The sequence below is a fragment of the Geotrypetes seraphini genome, chromosome 2, assembly GCF_902459505.1.
Source record: "Geotrypetes seraphini chromosome 2, aGeoSer1.1, whole genome shotgun sequence".
Classification (NCBI taxonomy): Eukaryota; Metazoa; Chordata; class Amphibia; order Gymnophiona; family Dermophiidae; genus Geotrypetes; species Geotrypetes seraphini.
This window is the reverse complement of record NC_047085.1, coordinates 95,868,870-95,891,711: the sequence shown is the minus strand read 5'-3', so window position 1 is coordinate 95,891,711 and position 22,842 is coordinate 95,868,870. Positions and strand designations below refer to the sequence as shown.

At 41.3% G+C, this 22,842-nt stretch overlaps 1 protein-coding gene across 1 annotated transcript in view; it reads left to right on the top strand.

Moving 5' to 3' along the window:
• CRISPLD1 (cysteine rich secretory protein LCCL domain containing 1) overlaps positions 1-22,842 on the top strand; it is a 105,032-nt gene that overhangs the window by 40,852 nt on the left and 41,338 nt on the right. The window contains exons 4-6 of the mRNA XM_033934912.1: positions 43-158; positions 5,393-5,493; positions 16,862-17,035. Of these exons, the coding sequence (XP_033790803.1) occupies positions 43-158; positions 5,393-5,493; positions 16,862-17,035 (391 nt within the window). The remainder of the gene's footprint in view (positions 1-42; positions 159-5,392; positions 5,494-16,861; positions 17,036-22,842) is intronic.

Sequence of the window (22,842 nt, the reverse complement as noted above, 5' to 3'; positions counted from 1 at the left end):
GTTCATTGTGCTTTTAACCCGATCTTGTTTCCTATCACTTAGGTAGTATGGGCAACAAGTAGCAAAATAGGCTGCGCTGTTAATTTGTGCCATAACATGAATGTCTGGGGACAGATATGGCCTAAAGCAATTTACCTGGTGTGCAATTATTCTCCCAAGTAAGTTTCTAAGAATTACTCTTACTATAACAGTTTATTCCCAAATTCTCAATTTCTATCCTGCTTTCTGTGTTACGTTATGTAAAGTTCAAAATTTTTGAAATGCTTTACAATATATTCTGAAACATGTTAAGACATACAAACACCATAAAGGTATGAGAAGAATTTGTCTGCAAAGAAAATATTGGAAGGAAATCCTACACTGTGCATTGTATAAATATGGAGAAATCATAAGTGTGAACATAACCCCTCAAAAGTCTTTGAAAATGTTATAAAAGTGATCAAAATGTCAAGCACATTAAATTCCTCTTTTATAAACTATCCTGAGAATTTCTCTCCTCCTCCCCCTCAACATCTGGGCTTTCTTCCAATTGTTATGCTCAAAAATGATAATGTTAGATAGTTATGAAGAAGCTGGTCTGGGCTAGAAATTCAAAGAGCTGCTGAGCGCAAAGTAAACTGCTTAACCTTGGCTGGATATTTAGCTGGAAGTACCGTATTTTCACGTAGATAACGCGCACCCGTGTAAAACGCGCACACGGGTATAGCGCGCAGGAAACACAAATTTATGTAAAAAAATTTTAATATAGCGCGCACATGCGTATAACGCACATGCTAAAACCTCCTCCCGCCTACTCCGAACTGGCATCCTCCCCCCCCCGCTCGTGTCACACACCCCCCCCCCCCCCGTAGATCCTACATCCCCCAGCACCAAACATCTCTTACCCGATTGGGCACCGGCACCAGCACCAATGCACAGGACGTGCCAGTGCCAGTGCCAGTGCCCGAAGATCCTCCCTCGTTGGTTTGGGCTGGGCTGGGCTGGGCGGTGCGGTGCAGGAGAGATCCTCCTTCTTCCTGCGCCGGGCTCTAGAGAGCGAGACCAGAAGGCTTTGAGCATGCGCAAATGCTCAAAGCCTAGTCCAGCCCGGCGCAGGAAGAAGGAGGATCTCTCCTGCACCGCACTGCCCAGCCCAGCCCAGCCCAAACCAACGAGGGAGGATCTTCTGGCACTGGCACATCCTGTGCATTGGTGCTGGTGCCGGTGCCCAGTCGGGTAAGAAATGTTTGGTGCTGGGGGATGTAGGATCTACGGGGGGGGGGTTGACGCGAGCGGGGGGGGGGAAGGATGCCGGTTCGCAGGGGGGATGCCGATCGGATTGAAAAAAAAAGTTGTAAAACGCGCTCACGCGTTTAACGCGCAAGGTTATGCACGGTTTCTAAAATTGTGTATAACGCGCGCGTTATATGCGTGAAAATATGGTAGTTAGCTAAAGTTGGTGATTGAATATTGCAGTTTTTCATAGGAAGACCATTTGTAATTAAGCCTATCTTTAGGTGCCTATATATTTCTTTAGGCACCTCAATTTCCCCTTTTTACACAGGAACAAAAACAAAATTGTTACATAGTGATATCAGGCCCCTATGTTTAAACTAAGAGAGCATACTAAGAGAGTTTACCAAAAACTGGAGGAAAAAAAGAATCTTAGTACAGAAAAAGCTGCAAAAATTTACTGATGCAAATTTAGCACTCTTAATTTCACAGTTAAGGAAAGAAGTATGAGAATGATAAGAGGAAGGCAGAGTAAAAGACTCAAATTTTCCCTGTCTTCTCAGCAGCCTGTAGTTACAAGGAAAAAACACAATTTCAAGTGTCTGTATACAAATGCTAGAAGCCTAAAAAATAAAATAGGAGAGTTAGAGTATATGGCACTGAATAATGAGGTAGACTGGTGGAAAGAGGACAATCAATGGGACACTGTATTACCTGGGTATACATTATATCACTTTGGTGCTCTGGGATAAACCGAAGTATACCCAGGAAGCATTTCATCAATTGGCTGATACAGATACATATTTGCGTTTGACAGAAGATCCAACAGGGGAGATTTATGGAATGGTGAAATTGGCAATGGACCAGGGGCTTAAGAATAAGATTCTTACTAGCCACGAGTATAAATATTTGACCTTAGAGGTGTGTATGGTACCAGTATTATATCTATTCACCAAAATACATAAGAACAAAGATAATCCATCAGGACGTTCCATTGTGTTGGTGCAGGGTCCCTGTTAGAGCGAGTGTGCAAATATATGGCCATTCATTTGCGACCTTGTATTCAGCAAATTTGGGCCCTAGTGAAGGATTCTACACATCAGCGTAAATACACAGGTAATAGAATCTTTGGAAAGGTTATACCAAAACTAGATCAAAATGGAAAGCTCTAATTGTGATTTACAAACAGTTGAACAAAATATTGTCCCTAATTATACTTTAATAAAAAGATTTAAATATAGAATGAAGGGAAATTCTATAACAAGCGCCTAAATTTAGGCATCGGTAGACACCTTTCTGATTTCCAGTCGCTGACTGGCTGTCCCGGAACGTCCTCTCCGACGTTAGAATTGATGTCGGGTGGCGAGAGTTGTTCGGCCCCGCGGGGAAGAAAAGCAGGGAGGGAGAACTCGGCGCTGGCCTGTTCCCGATTGCGGCAGTGGCAGCCTATCCTCGGCGGCGGTGGCAGCAGCATGTTTCCTAATGGCGGTGGCATTGAGGAGGGCAGGGAAAAAGAAAGAAAGAAAGGGGGCAGGGTGAAACAAAGAAAGAAAGGAAAAAAATGGGGCACGGAGAGAGAGAAAGACAGTCATAGAGAAAGAAAGGGGGCATGGAGAGAGAAAGAAAGAAGGGGGCAGGGTGAAAGAAAGAAATGGGGCACGGAGAGAGAGAAAGAAAGACATAGAGAAAGAAAGGGGGCATGGAGAGAAAAAGAAAGAAGGGGGCAGGGTGAAAGAAAGAAAGAAATGGGGCATGGAGAGAGAGAGAGAGAGAAAGACAGACATAGAGAAAGAAAGGGGGCATGGAGAGAGAAAGAAAGAAGGAGGCAGGGTGAAAGAAAGAAAGAAATGGGACACAGAGAGAGAGAAAGAGTGAGAAAGAAAGGGGGCATGGAGAGAGAAAGAAAGAAAGAAGGGGCAGGGTGAAAGAAAGGAAGAAATGGGGCACGGAGAGAGAGAAAGACAGAGAAAGAAAGGGGGCATGGAGAGAGAAAGAAAGAAGGGGGCAGGATGAAACAAAGAAAAAGTTGGGGGAGGGAATGAGGTCTGGAGGAGAGGAAGCATACAGGAGGCTGAAAGAAGGGAAGAAATATTGGATGCATAGTCAGAAGAATAAAGTGCAACCAGAGACTGATGAAATTACCAAAAAAAGGTAGGAAAAATGATTTTATTTTCAATTTAGTGATCAAAATGTGTCCGTTTTGAGAATTTATATATGCTGTCTATATTTTGCACTATGGCCCCCTTTTACTAAACCACAATACTGGTTTTTAGTGCAGGCAGCCTATGACCGTCAAGAGCAGCGTGGAGCATTCTGCGCAGCTCCCTGCGCTAAAAATCACTATCGCGGTTTAGTAAAAAGGGAGGGGATATATTTGTCTATTTTTGTATAGTTGTTACTGAGGTGACATTGCATAAAGTCATCTGCCTTGACCTCTTTGAAAACCCGTGGAATATAAATGATAATTAACATTTTCTCTGCGTACAGTGTGCTTTGTGTTTTTAAAATTTTATTGTTGGTAGATCATTTTGACTTGGCTACAAAGTTAAGGGGGAAGGAGCGAGGGGGGCTGCTGAAAGACATTTAGTAATCCTTGCAGGCTTGACTGTGCAGGGAATTATTTTTGTAAAATCATGTTTTGTTATGTGACTGGCATTATTTAGACTTTAATTTCTATGAATGAATAGAATGAAAATTATATAAAATTACTTGCTTGTTTTTATGTGCGTGCACTGAAGGAAAGTGGAGAGAGAGTGGGCTGAGGATGCTGAAGGGAAATGGGGAAGAGAGAGTGGGGAGAAGACGCTGATTTATAAATTGACAATTGTACAGAATATTGTTTCTTTTTATACTTTAATATAATAAATTCAATATAAAACAATTCAAGGCTTGTGTGGATGGAATCAGGTGGTTTGCGGGGATGGGGACCGAGCTTATGGGGATTAGTATAATAAAATGGTATTTTCTTATTTCAAATTATTTGTTTTATTTTTATTTGTTAATTTGTAAAGTGGTGATTGTTATGTATCAGTTTTTTCAAATTTACATTTACTGTCTTTATATTTTACACAGTATTAGAGGACATATGTTACTGTTTTTGTGGTGTTGTATTGTTTACAGAGTCTGGTTTCTTGGCGGTTCAATTTAACTTTTGTCTACATATTTCTATTTTTAGTTTGTGATTATTCCATATTGGGCGAGGGTGTATCTCTGTTCTGTGTGTATGAAAAGAACATAGTTTTCAGTTGGCATTGACTGCTGGATCATTTGACTGTGTGGGATCTGGCTTGTTTAGTTTTACAATGTATGTGTTGGTGTTCTAGTGCTCACTGCAGTGTTTAAGATGCTGCCTTTTCCTAGGTACACTCTTGTTGTGCGATATGTGAATTGTTACTAAAAATCATATTTTTCATATAGATGGGGGAGGGGTGTCAAAAAATGATGGGCCCCGGGTATCACATATGCTAGGTACGCCACTGGGTAGCTGCTTTAGGTCAGTGTTGAAAGTGGTGTTAGGCCTACATTTCAGCCACCTGTCTATGCCGTTGTGGGATCCTAGCTGCAGCCATAAGCTGATCATGGCAGGGCTCCCCGAAACCACAGCTATGGAGTGTCCTGTTGGCTCAGCAAAGCAGGGGAAAAATACCCCTGCCATGATCAGCTGAGTGGCTATGGCAGTGGACCCCCTCAATCAGCAGAAGGGATGCCCACTCTCTCCTGCTGGAAACCCTGACCCCCCTCGAAGTCCCGTGGCAGGAAGGATGCCAACTCCCTTCTGCCAGAACCCCCAACTCCCCCTTGAAGTACCATGGCAGGAAGGATGTCCACTTCTTCTAAACCCATGACACCCCCACCCCAGATTGTATTGTTTTGCATCAATAAAGATTAATTTTCAGATACAGATCCCTGGATGATCTTCATTCTTCTCTCTATTTTTTGGACTTTTGTTTGGTTAAGGCAGATAGCAGTAGCACTGTCTGGTTACATAATGCTGAATATCTGCTCCTGGACCAGCCAGTGCAATTTAACCAAGCAGGAGCCTCTCCTGTCTGATTAATTTGCTTTGAATAGTGACCTAGTCATTTTAAAAGTATTTTTAATTGGGTAAAGTTCTCTTAGTAGCTATCTTGCCCTGAAATACAATGCAGCCTTATTACCTGTCCTCTTTTGCTTTTCCTAGAGGCAACTGGTGGGGTCATGCTCCTTACAAACATGGCCGCCCTTGCTCAGCCTGTCCACCCAGTTTTGGAGGGGGTTGTAGAAAAAATCTGTGCTACAAGGGTAAGTTGGAAGCACGTGTGTGAAAATACTTTTTGTTTTCTGTTGTCTAAGATGGTAGCCTTTGTAAATTAAGTGGTAAATGCAAATAGATCTTCATAGCATACCTTAATTACAACACATGAGCATTTTCTCCTTCTGAATAATTAATGAATATGAATTGCATTTGGCTATACTAAGTGGCCCTTCTACTAGGATTATCATATTTGTGAAGACAAGAAAAAGAGGACACATGTTCAGTCTATCTCAGTTTTTCCAATTCCTTAGAATAAGCTGTATGGCAACCACTGTCATTATAAAGAGTTTATTATTGTGAGATGATATTTGGCTTTTAACTCTCATCATAGTGCCAAATAGCACAGTGTCATATATTAGTTACACTGGATTTTTCCATTACTTTGTTTATCTGATCCCAAATGGATCTCCAAAATTGAAGTATCAAGAGACAATAAAATAATAAATGATCTAATGTCCCAGGTTCGAGATGACAGTGCCAACACCTATTAGACTTGGAACTATCTAATTTCTGTAACCGAACTGGGGTCCAAACTGCTCTATGTAACAAAAAAACCCAAGTTTATCTCATAGATGCAGACACCGTAAATTTCATCCTCCAAGTCCAGATTCGTGACCGTTGAGACACAGTAATGTAATGTAATGTAATTTATTTCTTATATACCGCTATATCCTTTAGGTTCTAAGCGGTTTGAAGAAAATATACATTAAGATTATAAATGAGAAGTAAGAAGGTACTTAAAAAATTCCCTTACTGTCCCGAAGGCTCACAATCTAACTAAAGTACCTGGAAATTAATAAAGAAGAGAAAATAAAGATGGTTGAAAAAAGAAAAATTCTATGTGAACTTATAGGATGGAAATTAAACTGACAGTGAAGAACTGTATGAAAAATACATATGGAATGCAGTTAGAGAGGGTAGGTTACAATCTATTTATGGTATTTGTTTAATTGGAAGGTGTTAAGGTGGGTAATTTGGGGGAAGGTTATCTGAAGGTAGGTGAATCTTCTGGAGGTAAAAGAGGAGGGGTTAAAATATTTGGATGAATTTTTTGAAAAGCAGGGTTTTGATTTCTTTTCTGAATGTTTTGAGGTTGTCTGATATTGTCATAAGATTGGAGATGGAATGGTTGATTTTTGCTGCTTGTGTTGCCAGAAGGTTGTCAAACATTTTCTTGCATTGTGTGCCTTTGAGTGGGGGGAAGGCGAAAGGGTTCGAGGTTCTTCTGTGTCTTGAGGTGGAGATTTGGTTTAAGCGGTTATTTAGATAGGAGGGGGAAGAGTCGTGTAATGCTTTGAATATCAGGCAGTAGAATTTGAATTGGATTCGTGCTTGTATGGGTAGCCAGTGAGAGTCTAAGAAGGCAGTTGTTATGTGATCATATTTTTTGAGTGAGTAGATCAATCTGAGGGCGGTGTTTTGTATGGTCTGGAGTTGTTTTATCATAGTGGCTGGACAAGGAAGATATAGGGAGTTGCAATAATCCAGCAGACCTAAGACTAGGGATTGGACAATTAATCTGATGCTTTATCTCAATGCTCGAAAACTGGGATAGACTGAACTATTCCTTTTGGTGGGAGTCTCTCTGTCATGTTTTTAAGATGAAACGTAATATGGCTATACATCAGGGACGTTATAAGAAGTTTCTGAAGATTTGAGAGCCATTGACAAAATTTTGCAAAGAGTGATTTGAGATTATACCCTTTGGTCATACACATCCAGGGTGGGTGGGTGGGAAGGCGGGTTGGAATATATTTTTCAATTTCTCAATCTGAGTGTACTTTTTTAATATAATTATGGGGGGATGATATATCTTTTTGTCATAGATTATAATTGTAATTGTATTTAAATGCTTTTATAGAGTTATATGATTGTATTATATTTTGCACTTACTTATGGCTTTAAAATGAATATAAAAATTTAAAAAAGAGGACACATGACCGCACCCATAGCCCCGCCCACATCCCCAAACACACTCCACTCATTTCCTTGGTCCCCCTTCCCATCCTCTGTACCCTTTTAGTGTGGGTCTCTCTCTCTCTCTAGTAACCTTACCTTTTACTAAGCTAACATATGGCTAGCACAAAATGGACATCATGTTGCGCTTAGGTGTTGGACTGAGAGTGGGCAATCCTGTACAAACTAGTTGCCTCATGTACAGTACTACAAGCTAATTGGTTAGTGCATGTATAATGCAGGAGCCCTTCACCCCTACAAATTAAATGGTGGTAATTGCTCATATGGTAATCTAAAAAAATGACAGCCCGCCAATAGCAAAACTAGTAGATGACCATTAATAGAAAATAAAGAAAATAGGTCATTTTAAAGCGGCAGTAAAAGTGGCCTGAGCCTGCAGGAATGACACACATAAAGACGCTCTAAGGTCTATTTTTACAGCAGCTTAGTAAAAGCACCTCCAAATGAGCTGTAAAACAAATTCATTGCCCAGAACATTTTGCAAGATGTCAAGATGAGTGTGCAGTGTTATGAATATTTATTTGACATATAGATGACAGCAGAAAAAGACCAACATATCCTATTCAATCTGACTGGAGATCTTATTGAGGTTGTATCTTCTTACTGCACAAGCAATGCCCTTTCTCTCTCTTTCTCTTGACAGCTAGCACATTCTGCTTTTTCCCTTCCCCATCCCTCACATGCCCTCTCTTTCTCTCTTTCTTTTCTGTCCTATTCAAGACATTTTAAGAACATAAGAATTGCCATACTGAGACATACTGAAGGTCCATCAAGCCCAGTATCCTTTTTCCAACAGTGTTCAACACAGGTTCCAAGTACCTAGCTACATCCCAAGTAGTAAAGCAGATTTGATGCTGCTTATCCTAGGAATAAGCAGTGGATTTCCCCAAGCCATCTCAATAATGGTCTATAGACTTTCTCTTTTAGGAAATTATCCAAGCCTTTTTTAAACCTCGCTAAGCTAAATGATTTTACCACATTCTCTGGCAATGAATTCCAGAGTTTAATTAGACGTGTGAAGAAATATTTAGAAACATAGAAACATGATGGTAAATAAAGGCCAAATGGCCTATCCAGTCTGCCCATCCATAGTAACCATTATCTCTCTGAGAGATCCCATGTACCTATCCCAGGCTTTCTTGAAATCAGACACAGTCTCTGTCTCCATCATCTCCATGCATCTGCAACCCTTTCTGTATAAAAATATTTCCTTAGATTACTCCTGAGCCCATCACTTCTTAACTTCACCCTATGCCCTCCTTCCTTTCAAATGAAAGAGACTGAACTCATGCACATTATGCCATATAGGTATTTAAACGTCTCTATCATATCTCCCCTCTCCCATCTTTCCTCCAAAGTATACAGATTGAGATCTTTAAGTATGTCCCCATACACCTTATGACAAAGACCACACACCATTTTAGTAGCTTTCCTCTGGAACGACTCCATCCTTTTTGTATCTTTTTGAAGGCGCAGCCTCCAGAATTGTGCACAATATTCTAAATGAGATCTCGCCAAAGTCTTATACAGGGGCATCAATACCTCCTTTTTCCTACTGGCCATACCTCTCCCTATACAACCTAGTATCCTTCTAGCTTTCGCCGTCAACTTTTCAACCTGTTTGGCCACCTTAAGATCATCACATACGATCACACCCAAGTCCCGTTCTTCTGACGTGCACATAAGTTCTTCACCCCTAGACTGTACCGTTCCTTTAGGTTTTTGCAGCCCAAATGCATGACCTTGCATTTCTTAGCATTAAATTTTAGCTGACAAATTTCAGACCATTCCTCAAGCTTCACCAGATCTTTCTTCATGTTATTGTAGATTTAGGTATCATCCGCACAGAGGTAAATCTTACCCGACAGCCCTGCAGCAATATCATTTATAAAAATGTTAAAAAGAACAGGCCCAAGAACAGAACCTTGAGGCACACCACTGGTAGCATCCCTGTCCTCAGAGCGATCTCCATTGATCACTACCCTCTGTCGCCTTCCACTAAACCAACTCTTGACTCAGCCCGTCACTTTGGGACTCATTCCGAGGGCACTCAGTTTATTTATTAGACATCTGTGTGAAACAATGTCAAAGGTTTTGCTAAAATCTAAATATATCGCATCTAGTGCACAACCTGCATCCAATTCTGTGGTCACCCAGTCAAAGAAATTGATCAGGTTTATCTGACAAGACCTACCTCTAGTGAATCCATGTTGCCTCCAGTCCTGTAATCCACAGGATTCCAGAAACTTCACCATTCTCCATTTTAAAAGTGTTTCCATTTTCTCCAGTTTTGTTTTAAATCTACTACTTAGTAGCTTCATCACATGCCCTCTAGTCCTTTCTCTTTCTCTTTTTTTACCCCCCCCTTAAAATGCACACACCTTCCCTCTATTCCCTCCCTGTGAAGGCATATGCTCCTCCTCCTGCCTTTTACCCTAAACCCCAAAGCCTCTACCTCTTTTTTCTCTTCCCTCTCATGCTACAAAGGTTATTCAGTCCCTTGCAAGGTATCTGATCAATGCAGGCTATGAGGGAAAGGTTGTTGTAGCATTCTAATGTGCAATTCAACTCCCTACCCACTTCCTTTCACTAAGGTCTTAATTGCAATTCGCTGTGTATGCCAACATCTCTTGCCTTTGATTCAAGTGCAAGAGGACTGCCAGCAATATTACATCCCTCAGTTCCAAGACAAGCAACATCTGCGGTGGCATGCACATAAGTGCTGATACATGCATGCACACACCATCCACCACTTATCAGTACACCACAGCCCACACTCTTCCCAACAGCCAAATTCCAAGCATGGACAAGCAACTATATCCTTCTACCACTATCAGATACCTATAGATTCAAATGGCTTTGTTGCAGGTTGCAATATCTGTTTATTATTCATTTGAACGCTTTGCAAAATGCAGAACATACGTATACCTTTAAATAAAGTTTCAGTTCTATTAAATGAGTAGATATTTATCAGTCAATTTGCTGTAATGTTTCAGGGGATCTTGTACTAACATTGTCTCCCAGTCTGTCTGTTTTTTTCTCTAACTATAGAAACGGGGTTTCTCTGACCAGCAAGGTCATTATATCAGTTGATAAACTACATACCCCAGGCTGTCTTATCATTTCTAATATTAATTTTTTTAAATAATTTATATTTTGCATATCCTACACAGATTCCAAATTATTCAGGTACTCAAACATTTTCCCCTATCTGTCCCAGTGGGCTCCCATTCTATCTAATGTACCTGGGGCAATGGGAATTAAGTGACTTGCCCAGGGTCACAAGGAGTAGTGTGGGATTTGAACCCATAATCTCAGGGTGTTGAAGCTGCAGCTCTAACCACTGCACCACACACTCCTACTTTTATAGAAGATAATTTTAATACCTCTGTTAGAGACTACCAACAATACCATGACAAACATTCTTAGACCTCAATTGAATATGCAGACCAACCTCCATTACTTCTGAAGTCATCATACAAGGGTTATGATTTTCCTGAAAAAATTAATCATATGCTGGATTGGGCAGCCAAGAGAATCCCTTTAGTTGTATGCATGCTAATTATTAGCCTACTAGCTTTTCATGAAATTCCAGATAGAGATAGGAAGAAAAGACTAAGGGCTAGATTCACTAAGCAAACCGATCGTATATTGATCAGTTTGCGACCCCTTTGCGACCCGATTTTCCTCCTACCTGATTCACTAACCTCTGTCCCGATCATCCTCCGATTCGCAAATGCAAATGAGGGGAATGGCATTCAAATGTAGGCAGACAGCGATTCACAAAAAAAAATGAGGGAAACCAAATAGGCTGACCGATCAAAAATAAGCGATTGCTGAAGACCAGTCGCTCAGGTCCTTTCCGACTGCCCTGCCTTATGCCGCCCTGTTCTCTGCCCTGCTACTCTGCTCTCTTCCCCAGTCTCCGGCTCTCTGCCCCGATCTCCTGCCTGCCCTGATCTCCTGCTCTCTGCTCCGACTCTCCTGCCCTTCCCCGCGATGCAAGCCCGTTAAAACCACAGGCTCGAAAGTGAATTTATAAGCAAAAAAAATTTGCTGTTTTGTAAGCATGCGCAGACCATCTATAGGCAAAGAAGATGGTCCGCACATGCTTCAGGATCACTCACTAGCGATCTGTGTAGTCGGAGGGGGTGTTCCTTTGATCACCAACATTTAAATACTGACCCATTGTGGATCAGTCAGCCTGCTGCGGATCGGCCACTGATTGGGCACGATCAGCAGGTTAGTGAATCTAGCCCTAAGCCTATTGGATGTCGTTTGTTACTAGTTACGAGACTCATACTGCCACTAATAAGTACAAATATGGACAAGTTTCTGGCAACCTTTGTGCTTAAGCCTCTAATTTTGCTTTCTGTTTATTTTTGGTCATTTACACCTCCTATAATGCAATTTATCCCTATTTCATTGTTAACGTGTGAAATTACAGCACCTTGGAGAAGAGTAGCCTAGTGGTTAGTACAACAGCCTGGGGAGCTGGGTTCAATTCCCACTACAGCTACTTATAAGTCTGGGCAAGTCACCTACAGTAACTTTCAATTACCCCGTGTACAAAATAAGTTAGTACCCCTTTTATCAAGCCGCATAAGGGTTTTTTTTATCGCAGACCGCAGCAGTAAAAGCTCCAATTTTCTTAGCATTCCTATGAGCGTCGGAGCTTTTACTGCAGCGGTCTGAAAGTGCACGCGTTATTGAATTATGTCGATTAGGTGCCTAATTGTTGCATTTACGTGCACCCATTTATAGCTGCCATAGAGCAGGTAGTGGCACCTTCATTTAAGTGCTTAATGGATGATATGGGTATTCTAATAAAACATTAGATGCACACATTTTCTGTTATAGAATACTAGCTTAGCACCTAGACTTTGGATGCCTAATTTTTGATGGAATAAAAAATTGATTCACTTATACCCATACTGCACCACTCAGGATTTTGTTATCTTCAATCATATCTCCACTCAGCCATCTCTTTTCCAAGCTGGAGAGCAATAACCTCTTTAGTCTTTCCTTATATAAGAGGAATTCCATCCCCTTTATCATCTTGGTCGCTGTTCTTTGAACCTTTTCTAATTCCACTATATCTTTTTTGAGATACGGCGACCAGAACTTAACGTAATACTCATGATGAGGTCACACCATGGAACGATACAGAGCCATTATAATATTCTTAGACTTATTTACCATCCCTTTTCTAATAATTCCTAGCATCTTGTTTGTTTTTTTGGCCACCGACACACATTGGGCAGAAGGTTAAGAACATAAGAAGTTGCCTCCGCTGGGTCAGACCAGGGGGTCCATCGCGCCCAGCAGTCCGCTCCCGCAGTGGCCCATCAGGTCCATGACCTGTAAGTGATCCTTTGTCTAAAACCTTTCAATCCCCATTATTTTTCTATCTATATCCTTTCATAATCCTATCTCTACCTCTATCTATATCCCTCAATCCCCATATCCTTCAGGAATTTGTCTACTATGTTAATATATTGCCAATGCCTTCTTATGCTAAGGTATATTTCAGTTGATAATCACCTTTTATAATTTTTTTGACAGCAATATATGATTTAAAGCTTGCTTGTATTTCTGAATTGATTGAATTTGCGCCCTATCCCTGTTTATAACAGGGACGATTAATGATGTTGTTTAGACATGTCTATGTTATTTATATGTGATAATCATAGGGAAACAAGATTTTATGTATGTGATATGGAAACCACATAGTTGTATGCGGTATATAAATTTTTAAATAAATAAATAAAATTACACGCTCTGATATATGTGTCCCTCAACATGCTATATAAAATGAGTTTGACAGTCTCAACTCAGGGACGTCTCTTCCTTTGAGCGAATGTGTTTTTTGTGCAAGGTTAACCAGTTTTCTTCTCTGCTTTACAACCTCTATTGACTTAATCAAAATGAGATCCTGCATTCTTCTGCACCAGCTATGAGCCATCTCCTGTTTTAACCAATCTACAAGGGGATGCTGAAAGGTTTCTCAGCCCAACCAAGAGCATGACGTGGATATGGTTCAATCAATGATCTGAAACAATGTCAAAACATAGAATTTTGTTTCTACATATCAGCATTTAACAAAATAAGAGAACACTCAGAATTTAGGAAGTTGGTTGGTTGGGCTGGGAACTTTTCAGCATCCCTCATATGAGTCTTCTTAAGATATTTTAGAAAAGCAAACACTCCATTTGCTAGCATTACCTTGCCTGTAAGGCCAAAGGGCTCTTTTAAGTTCAATAAGGAACTGATTCTGTAAATGGGCATCCCAATTATAGGCAGCACTAGGCGTCCTACCACCGTATGGCAGCCAATTGGAATGCACATTTTTAGGAAAAAAAATCCTCAAGGCAGGATACCTACACTGTAGGCATTTGTTGAGGGTCTAGGAAGATGGGTAAAGATACCTAAGTTCGCCCAAGGCTGGGCATGGGTGTGGTTTCACCCGGAAGTGGCCTTAGGCATCTCCTTAGAACCTTAGATGCCTAAAATGTATGCCAGAGTGCTGAGGCTGTAGCTTTAACCACTGTACCACAAAATCCTCATTAACCACTGCACCACACATTCCCCACAGCTGAGCTGGCTGCGGCAGAGGTGGGTGTCGGAGTGGGCTTAGGGGTGCCAGGTTGGGGTCTTGATGTTTGGGAGGGGTATCAATGGTTGAGGGGGTTTGAGGGATCAAAGGGGCTGGTGGCAGGAGGGAGTGGGCATTCCTCCTGCCAATCTTGATGAAGGGCTTGGGGGGGGGGAGTGGCAATACGGAGTGGGCATAAGAACAAAAGAACCGCCTTACTCGGTCAGACCAATGGTCCATCAAGCCCAGTAGCCCGTTCTCACAGTGGCCAATCCAGTTCACTAGTACCTGGCCAAAACCCAAAGAATAGCAACATTCCATACTACCGATCTAGAGGAAGCAGAGGCTTCCCCTATGTCTTAATAACAGACTATGGACTTTTCCTCAAGAAATTTGTCCAAATCTTTTTTAAAACCTGCTATGCTATCCGCCTTTACCACAACCTCTGGCAGTGCATTCCAGAGCTTAACTATTCTCTGAGTGAAAAAATATTTCCCCCTATTGGCTTTAAAAGTATTTCCCCGCAATTTCATCGAGTATCCCCTAGTCTCAGTAATTTTTGATGGCGTGAAAAATCGATCCACTTGTACCCATTCTATTCCACTCAGGATTTTGTAGGCTTCAATTATATCTCCCCTCAGTCTTCTATTTTCCAGGCTGAAGAACCCTAACCTTTCCTCTTACGAGAGGCATTCCATCCCCTTTACCATCTTGGTCGCTCTTCTTTGAACCTTTTCTAGTGCCGCTATATCTTTCTTGAGATAAGGAGACCAGAATTGAACGCAATACTCCAGGTGAGGGCGCACCATGGAATGATACAGAGACATTATAATATCCTTAGTTTTGTAAACCATCCCTTTTTTTAATAATTCCTAGCATCTTGTTTGCTTTTTTGGCCGCTGCAGCACATTGGGCGGAAGGTTTCATTGTATTGTCTACAATGACACCCAGATCTCTTTCTTGGGCGCTAACCCCCAAGGTGGACCATAGCATCCGGTAACTGTAATTCAGGTTATTCTTCCCAATGTGCATCACTTTGCATTTGGACACATTAAATTTTATCTGCCACATGGACGCACAGTCTTCCAATTTCCTAAGGTCTGCCTGTAATTTTTCACAATCCGCATGCGTTTTAACAACTTTGAACACTTTAGTGTCATATGCAAATTTAATCACCTCACTCGTCGTTCCAACTTCCAGATCATTTATAAATAAGTTAAATAGCAACGGTCCCTGTACAAACCCCTGCGGCACTCCACTGTTTACTTTCCTCCATTGAGAAAAATGACCATTTAACCCAGCGGTCTCAAACCCGCGGCCCCCCAGGGACTATTTTGCGGTCTGCGATCTGTCCTCACCTAAAGCAGGGGTCCCCAATCTGCTTCCCTTCCCACTGCCTTCCCCCAAGCCACCGCAATTGGGGAACAGGCCAGCGCCCGAGGTCTTAGCTCTCCCTGCATATCTTCCCCAGCTCGGAACCGACCAATTCTCTCCACCCGACGTCAATTCTAACGTCGGGGAGGAAGTGCCGGGCCAGCCAATCGCTGCCTGGATGGCCCGGAAGTTCCTCCCTGATGTTAGAATTGACGTCGGGTGGCGTGAATTGGTCGGCCCCAATATAGTGATTGAAATGTGTCAGTTTTGAGAAAGGAAAGATATTAAACTTTAAATATGAGGGCTGCAGAAAAAATAGGGTACTTGGAGGACCACAGAAAAAATAGTTAATGACAATTTTGCATAAGGTAAAACTCTTTATAATTTATAAATCTTTCATTTAACTGTTAAAGGAAAGATTTATAACTATAGAATTTTACCTCATGCAAAGTTGTCATTTCTTTAATAAGACATTAACTATTTTTTCTGCGGCCCTCCAAGTACCTACAAATCCAAAATGTGGCCCCACTAAGGGTTTGAGTTTGAGACCACTGATTTAACCCTATCCTGTTTTCTATCCGATAACCAATTCGTAATCCACAACCCTCCTTCCAATCATGATGGGGGTGGGGGGAGGGTGTCAGGGCTTCAGGAGGGATGGCGGCAGGTGAGAGTAGGCATCCCTCCTGCCAATCTTGATGGGGGGGATTTTGTAGCTTTGGGGAAGCCAGCTGCAATAGGGAGTGGGCATCCCTCCTGCCAATCATGATAGGGGTGTCAGGGGTTCAGAGGGCAGTGGCAGGAGGAAGTGGGTATCCCTCTTGCCAATTTTGGGGGTACATGTCGGGGGCCTTTGCCACAGCTGGTTCAACTGATCTCAGCAGAGGTATTTTCCGTCCAATTAGCTGAGCTGGCAGGACTCTCCAATGTGCGGCTTCGGGGAGTACTGCCGGTTCAGCTGATTGGGAATTCCCTTGCTCAGTCAGCTGATGTACACCGTCTAGCCATGTATTTTGATAGACGATATATCAAAAATAAATAAACTTGAGATCCCTTAGCAATGATAGACAGGTGAGCTGCCTATCTTTGTGATCAGGCTAAGACGTGATTCTTGGAGGAGCGCCGGTTAGAGAATTGGGGTGTTAGATGTCTATTTGTTAGGGCTGGCACATTTCTGCATAGGACACTAGTACCTGATTTTCAGCCACTTCCTAGGCGGCTGCCGAGACTAGTGTCCTATACAGAATCAGGCCCTTAGTGCACATTGAAATGCGCAGAATACCTTAAAACACTGATACTTTTTTTGTTCTTTAACTTTGTATGAAAACCAGCACAATTTTTGATGAGTACATGATGTTTGGAGGCCAGAAACTGATTTTCTTTTCTGTTTTCTTTTCACTATAAAATAGAAGGTTCAGAAAAGCATTATCCCCCTCAGGAACCTGAAGAAGAGACCAATGAGATTGAACGGCATCGATCAAAGCCACACGATGCAGCATCACAGAGCCGATCAAGGACCCATTCACCTACATCTTCTACACGGACTGACAATAAAAATGAAGTCATAAGCAGAGAACAAATGTGTAAGGAATTTTTTTTTTTTTTTTAATCAAAAACTTGGGACTGTTCTTACTAAAACCATACAACAGTTTTGAAAGTAGTAAAATGGGAAAAAAAAGTAACTTTAGAAAGCAAATTGACATCATAGCTTCTACACATGCTCTGCTGTGATAAGCATTGTAAATAGCTTAACTACAGTTGCTGAAAGACATGCCTACTGAAGCCAAGCATAGAATATCTAATTGGGTTTTCTGTGAGGCGTCCTTTGTAGAATTGTGCTCAGTGGCGTTCAGCACTGTTTAGATGTCTAACTTTTTAGATGTCCTGTAGAGAATCAGGTTTTAGGTAAGATTTAGGGCTCCTTATACAAAGGCGCGCTAGCGGGGGTAACGCGCGTGACTTTTCATCACGCACTAACCCCCGTGCTGGCCAAAAACTACCGCCTGCTCAAGAGGAGGCGGTAGCAGCTAACGCTATTGCGGTAGCGACTATTGCACGCGTTAAACCGCTAGTGCGCCTTGGTAAAAGGAGCCCATAGACTTCCAAACAATGTCCTTAATGTTATAATATTTTATTATTATGTTATTAGAATGGTATTTTATGCTGTTCTTCATTATAATTGTAATACTGGAAGTTGGATCTGTTTAATGCTTTTATTTATTTCTCTTCCATCAGACAGAGTGACTGGGATTCAAACCAGCAACATTAGGGTAAAAGGCTGTAGGTTTAACTAGTGTGCTACAGAGTGATCTAACAAGCTGCATAGCAATTGTAAAACTAGGGGCCTCGTCTATTAATCTGCACTAGCAGTTTTCTAGCACGGGGAGCCACGCTGAATGGCCCACGCTGCTCCCGACACTCATAGAGTTCCTATGAGCGTCGGGAGTAGCGTGGGCCATTCAGCACGGCTCTCTGCGCTAAAAACTGCTAGCACAGTTTAATTGAAGAGGGGGCAGGTCTTATATCCATTGTAAGGAAGTCTACTATTAAGCATAGTTTAGGCTTCAGCTAGTCTTGAGTTCTAAAGACAGAACTTAGGCACAGTTTGGGCTTGCTTAATGCGATCTGCTAAATAGCTCTCTGGGTTTTTATTTTTGCTTTATTAAGCTCAAAATACATTTAATAAGCCACCACATAAATAGGTTTAAGGAAAGAGTATGCAGTATTGGTTCCCTTTACAACTGTAAAAGAAAATTTAAATGAATTCCTATGTGTGTCGGAGCAGTTACTGCCGCTGCCGGTGCTAAAACCTGCACTACACTTTAGTAAAGGAGGGGGTTAATTAAAATATACTGATTTAGAATCATTTAATGATTTCTTCTGAAACAATTAAACTCTCCACTGTCCTCCTTGCAAAGTGAAGTATGAAAAAGCCAGTTTCTGTTAGATAACTTTCCCAGAGCATTTGGTAGAAATGTGATTTACCATTAATGGCCCTCATTTACTATGCCACGGTAGAGGTTTCTCCAATGCTGCTCTGATGTTCATAAGAATTCTATGAGCATCGGAGCAGTGGCTATGGTAGAAACCTCTACCATGGCTTAGAAAAAAGGAGGTTGGTTTGTATTGATTTCCCAAGTATTTGTCTCACAGAATTTTAGATCACATCAATAAAAAAAATCTTCCACTCTTTGAAAATTACCCTCTGTAAAATGTTTGCACCACAAGGAAACAACAGTGTTAAATTATTTCATCCGGAAGATCATTGTTTGGGACATGATGTTGTTTACTGACCATGGCATGTGGAGAATAACACTATGAAACAAAATTTTATTTATTTTTTGTTCCTGGGTAATAAGTGTTCTTTCTTAATTGCCTATGCCACAAAAGTATATAAAATGGCTATCATTCCCCTAAAACTTTGTTTTTCTGACCAGGACATTGATAGTTTGAAATGTTACCTTTTTTGCAGAACATTCTAGATTGATTCCAAGCTGAATAAACTTAGGGGTCCTTTTACTAAGGCATGGTAGGGCATTGCCACATTGCCCTCAGATCCCCATACCCCCCTCTCTTCCAGAGAGAGAGAGAGAGAGCAACAAGTCAGAGAGTGAGGAAGAAGTTGTAGATCCAGTTTGCAATATCAGTGGTGCAGCTGATGAGAGAAATCCATACTATCCAAATCAAAAAGACCTCAATGATTTGATCAGAGATCTTGGTCTCACCAAGTCCAATGCTGAGCTTTTGACGTCTAGGCTCAAGCACTGGAACTTGGATGAAAGTGTGAAAGTCACAAATCAGAGGAAGTGTCGCCAAGCTTTTTTCACCTTCTTCACCCACAATGCGACTAGTCTGCTTGTGGCAATTGAAATCACCTGTAACCAGAAAGAATGGTATCTTTTCATTGACTACTCATCCAGGAGTATCAAAGCCATACTGTTCCTTACTGGAAACAAGTACCCATCTCTTCCACTGGCTCACTCAGTGCACCTCAAAAAGGATTACAACAGCATCAAGACCTTACTAGGCACCTTGAAATATGATGAGTACGGATGGGTGACCATCGGTGACTTCAGATTAGTGGCATTTCTAATAGGTCTTCAAGGTGGTTTTACCAAGTTTCCCTGCTATCTTTGCCTTTAGGACAGCAGGGACATAAAGGCATACTACCAAAGGCAGGATTGGCTACAGCGAACTGAGTTTTCTGTAGGGAGAAACAACATTAAATGGGATCTACTGGTGAACCCCCAGAAGGTTCTGATGCTATCACTGCACATCAAATAGGACAAATGAAACAATTTGTCAGAGCTCTAGATAAGGAGTTGGCAACCTTCAAGTACCTTCAAGAAATCTTCCCTAACCTGTCTGAAACAAAGGTCAAAGTTGGTGTCTTTGTCAGATCACAGATAAAGAAGATACTGGAGCGCAAGGAATTTCCCAAGAGACTAACTTGGAAGGAGAAAGTGGCTTGATATAGCCTTTTTGCAGTGGTTTGGGACTTCCTGTAGTTTGAAATTTATGGCTGCGGCCACTAATAAATCCACATTTGTTGAAGAACAGTGGGTCTGTGTGGTGCTTGGGGGGAGGGCAACCATGGCCGAGTGCCAATTTTGACAGTTTTTAGCGCATGCCGTTGCACTAAATGCTCCGCACTGCTTCCAACACTCATAGAGTTCCTATGAGCATCGGAAGCAGCGCAGAGCATTAAGCACACTGGCAATTGTTAAATTACATGATAACCGGAACAGAGCTAGCGAAGTGCAACATATGTACTCGTACATTGCCTATTGGATAGTTTATCCACACAAAGTGCAGCACTTGACCTTTAGTTTTGCAGCAGCCAAGAGGTCAGAAACATGGACGCTCAATTGCAATATTGCACCATTGAAGAACAATGGGCAGTAGTGTGTTTTCTTTGGGTAGAGGGAGTGAAACCTGTGAAAATTCACCATCAGATATTGACTCAGTATATACATAATACCATGAATCAATGAAAGTTTTATGAGTGTGTAAAAAGATTTGCAGTGAGAAGAACAGGTGTAACGGATGAAGGCTAAATAATGGTGTGCCATAGGGATCTGTACTGGGACTGGTGCAATTTAACTTATTTATAAATGATCTGGAAATTGGAACTACGAGTGAGGTGATTAAATTTGCAGATGACACTAAACTATTCAAAGTTGTTAAAACGCATGTGGACTATGAAAAACTGTAGGAAGACCTTAGGAAATTGGAAGACTAGGTGTCTTATCATGGCGCGCTACGGGGGTTGTGCGTCGGACATTTCATCATGCACTAACCCCCGTGGCAAGCCTAAAAACTAACGCCTCGTCAATGGAGGTGTTAGTGACTAGCGCGGCAGGCAGTTGAACGCGCGGTATTCCCTTAATGTGGACAAATGCAAAGTGATGCACAAATCATAGTTGATGGATACTGGAGTCCACCTTGGGGGTCAGCGCTCAAGAAAAAGATCTGGGTGTCATTATGGACAGTATGCTCAAACCTTCCACCCAATTTGTGGTGGCTGCCAAGAAAGCAAACAATATACTAGGAATTATTAAAGCAAGACTAAGAATGCTATAATGCCTCTGCATCGCTCAGTGAGGCAACCTCACCTTGAGAATTGCATTCAGTTCTGGTTTCCTTATTTCAAAAAAGATATAGCGGCACCAGAGAAGGTTCAAAGAAGAGGAACCAAGATGATAAAGGGGATGATGTTCCTCTTGCATGAGGAAAGACTAAGCTTGAAAAAGAGATGACTGAAGGGAGATATGATGAAAGTCTACAAAATCCTGAGTGGTATAGAACGGGTACAAGTGGATCGATTTTTCACTCCGTCAAAAAATTACAAAGACTAGGGGACACTTGATGAAGTGACAGGGAAATACTATTAAAACCAATAGGAGGAAATATTTTTTCACTCAGAGAATAGTTAAGCTCTGGAATTTGTTGCCAGAGATTATGGTAAGAGTGGTTAACATAACTGGTTTTAAATAATTTCCTGGAGGAAAAATCCATAGGCTGCTGTTGAGACAGACATGGGAGAAGCCAGTACTTTCCCTGGATCGGTGGCATGGAATGCTGCTACTATTTGGGTTTTTGCTAGGTACTTGAGACTTGGATTGGTCACTGTTGGAAACAGGATAGTGGGCTAGATGGATCATTGGTCTGATCCAGGAAGGTTATTCTTATGTTCTTATTAGAACAATAATAAAAGCAGTGGTATCCAAATAAAAGACCTTCTTCGCAATTACATGGCAGGAATCAATTGTCTACGAGTTGTAAGTATTGTTTAAAACGAGATCAAGTATGTGTGACTGTAGTAAAGTGAGAAAGCACAATTATTTTTGTCACAGGGTGGGGACACCGCATACAGTCCCTTTAATGCTTATTTTAGAGGAACACGAGTCACAAAGTTCTGTTTACACTTGTTTTCATTTCTCCGACAACATAGGGATGTGCATTTTTTCCATATGATAATGAATCCTCCTATGTAATAGTTTCTATTCCAACAAAAGTTCTATTTTGCTATGATTTTCCCCTTTATAGGTCTGTAATATTCCCCTTATAAACTTTCTAATATTTAGACTCGTAGTTGGCATTGAAACCAACATCTGGATATTCAGTGCCAGGCAGTTCCCAGATCCTGGTGCTGACATTATTTAAGTATAAAGCAGCTGCTGGGCTACCTGGGTATCTCTGTTATTCAACATTGGTGCTTGGATAAGTTCCATCTGTACCGTGGCTCTAACCTTAGATCACCCCAGGATTATCAGGATAGTGCAAGGACGGCCATTATATTTTTAGCGGCATCCCTCGACTACAAGACTTTTAGAAAAGAAATAGAGACCATACTCTTCAAGAAAACTCTGAAAAAAGAAATAATACCGCAAGTCTCAAACTCCACCTCTCACTGAAGCCAACTACCCCAAACAAATAACCTTACCCATTTCTTACTCTTTTTGAAAATGACCAATTTTTTTTTTTTTTTTGTAAGTTCTTGTTGTAATGCATCTTGGATAATTCTTTTGTAATCCGCCTTGAACTGCAAGGTAATGGCGGAATAGAAATCCCTAATGTAATGTAATGTAATTATCTGCTCCTACTTAGTGAACTTGATTGTAAACTGCTTAGATCCTTCAGTGGTACCGGCGGTATAGCAAGCTGAATAAGTAATAACTTCCTATGAATATTAGGTCCAATGATTTTAAATGCATAATAAACTTGTCAGTCTGTGGCCTTCCTCATATGAAATATAATTGAACTAGAGTTGAGATTTTCCAGTTTAATAATCCTAGATATAGTTTATTAACGTTTGGTATACCACCTTACCCTGCAAAGAATAAGCAGTTTACAATTCATAACAAACCCCCTCCTTTATACCTCCGCA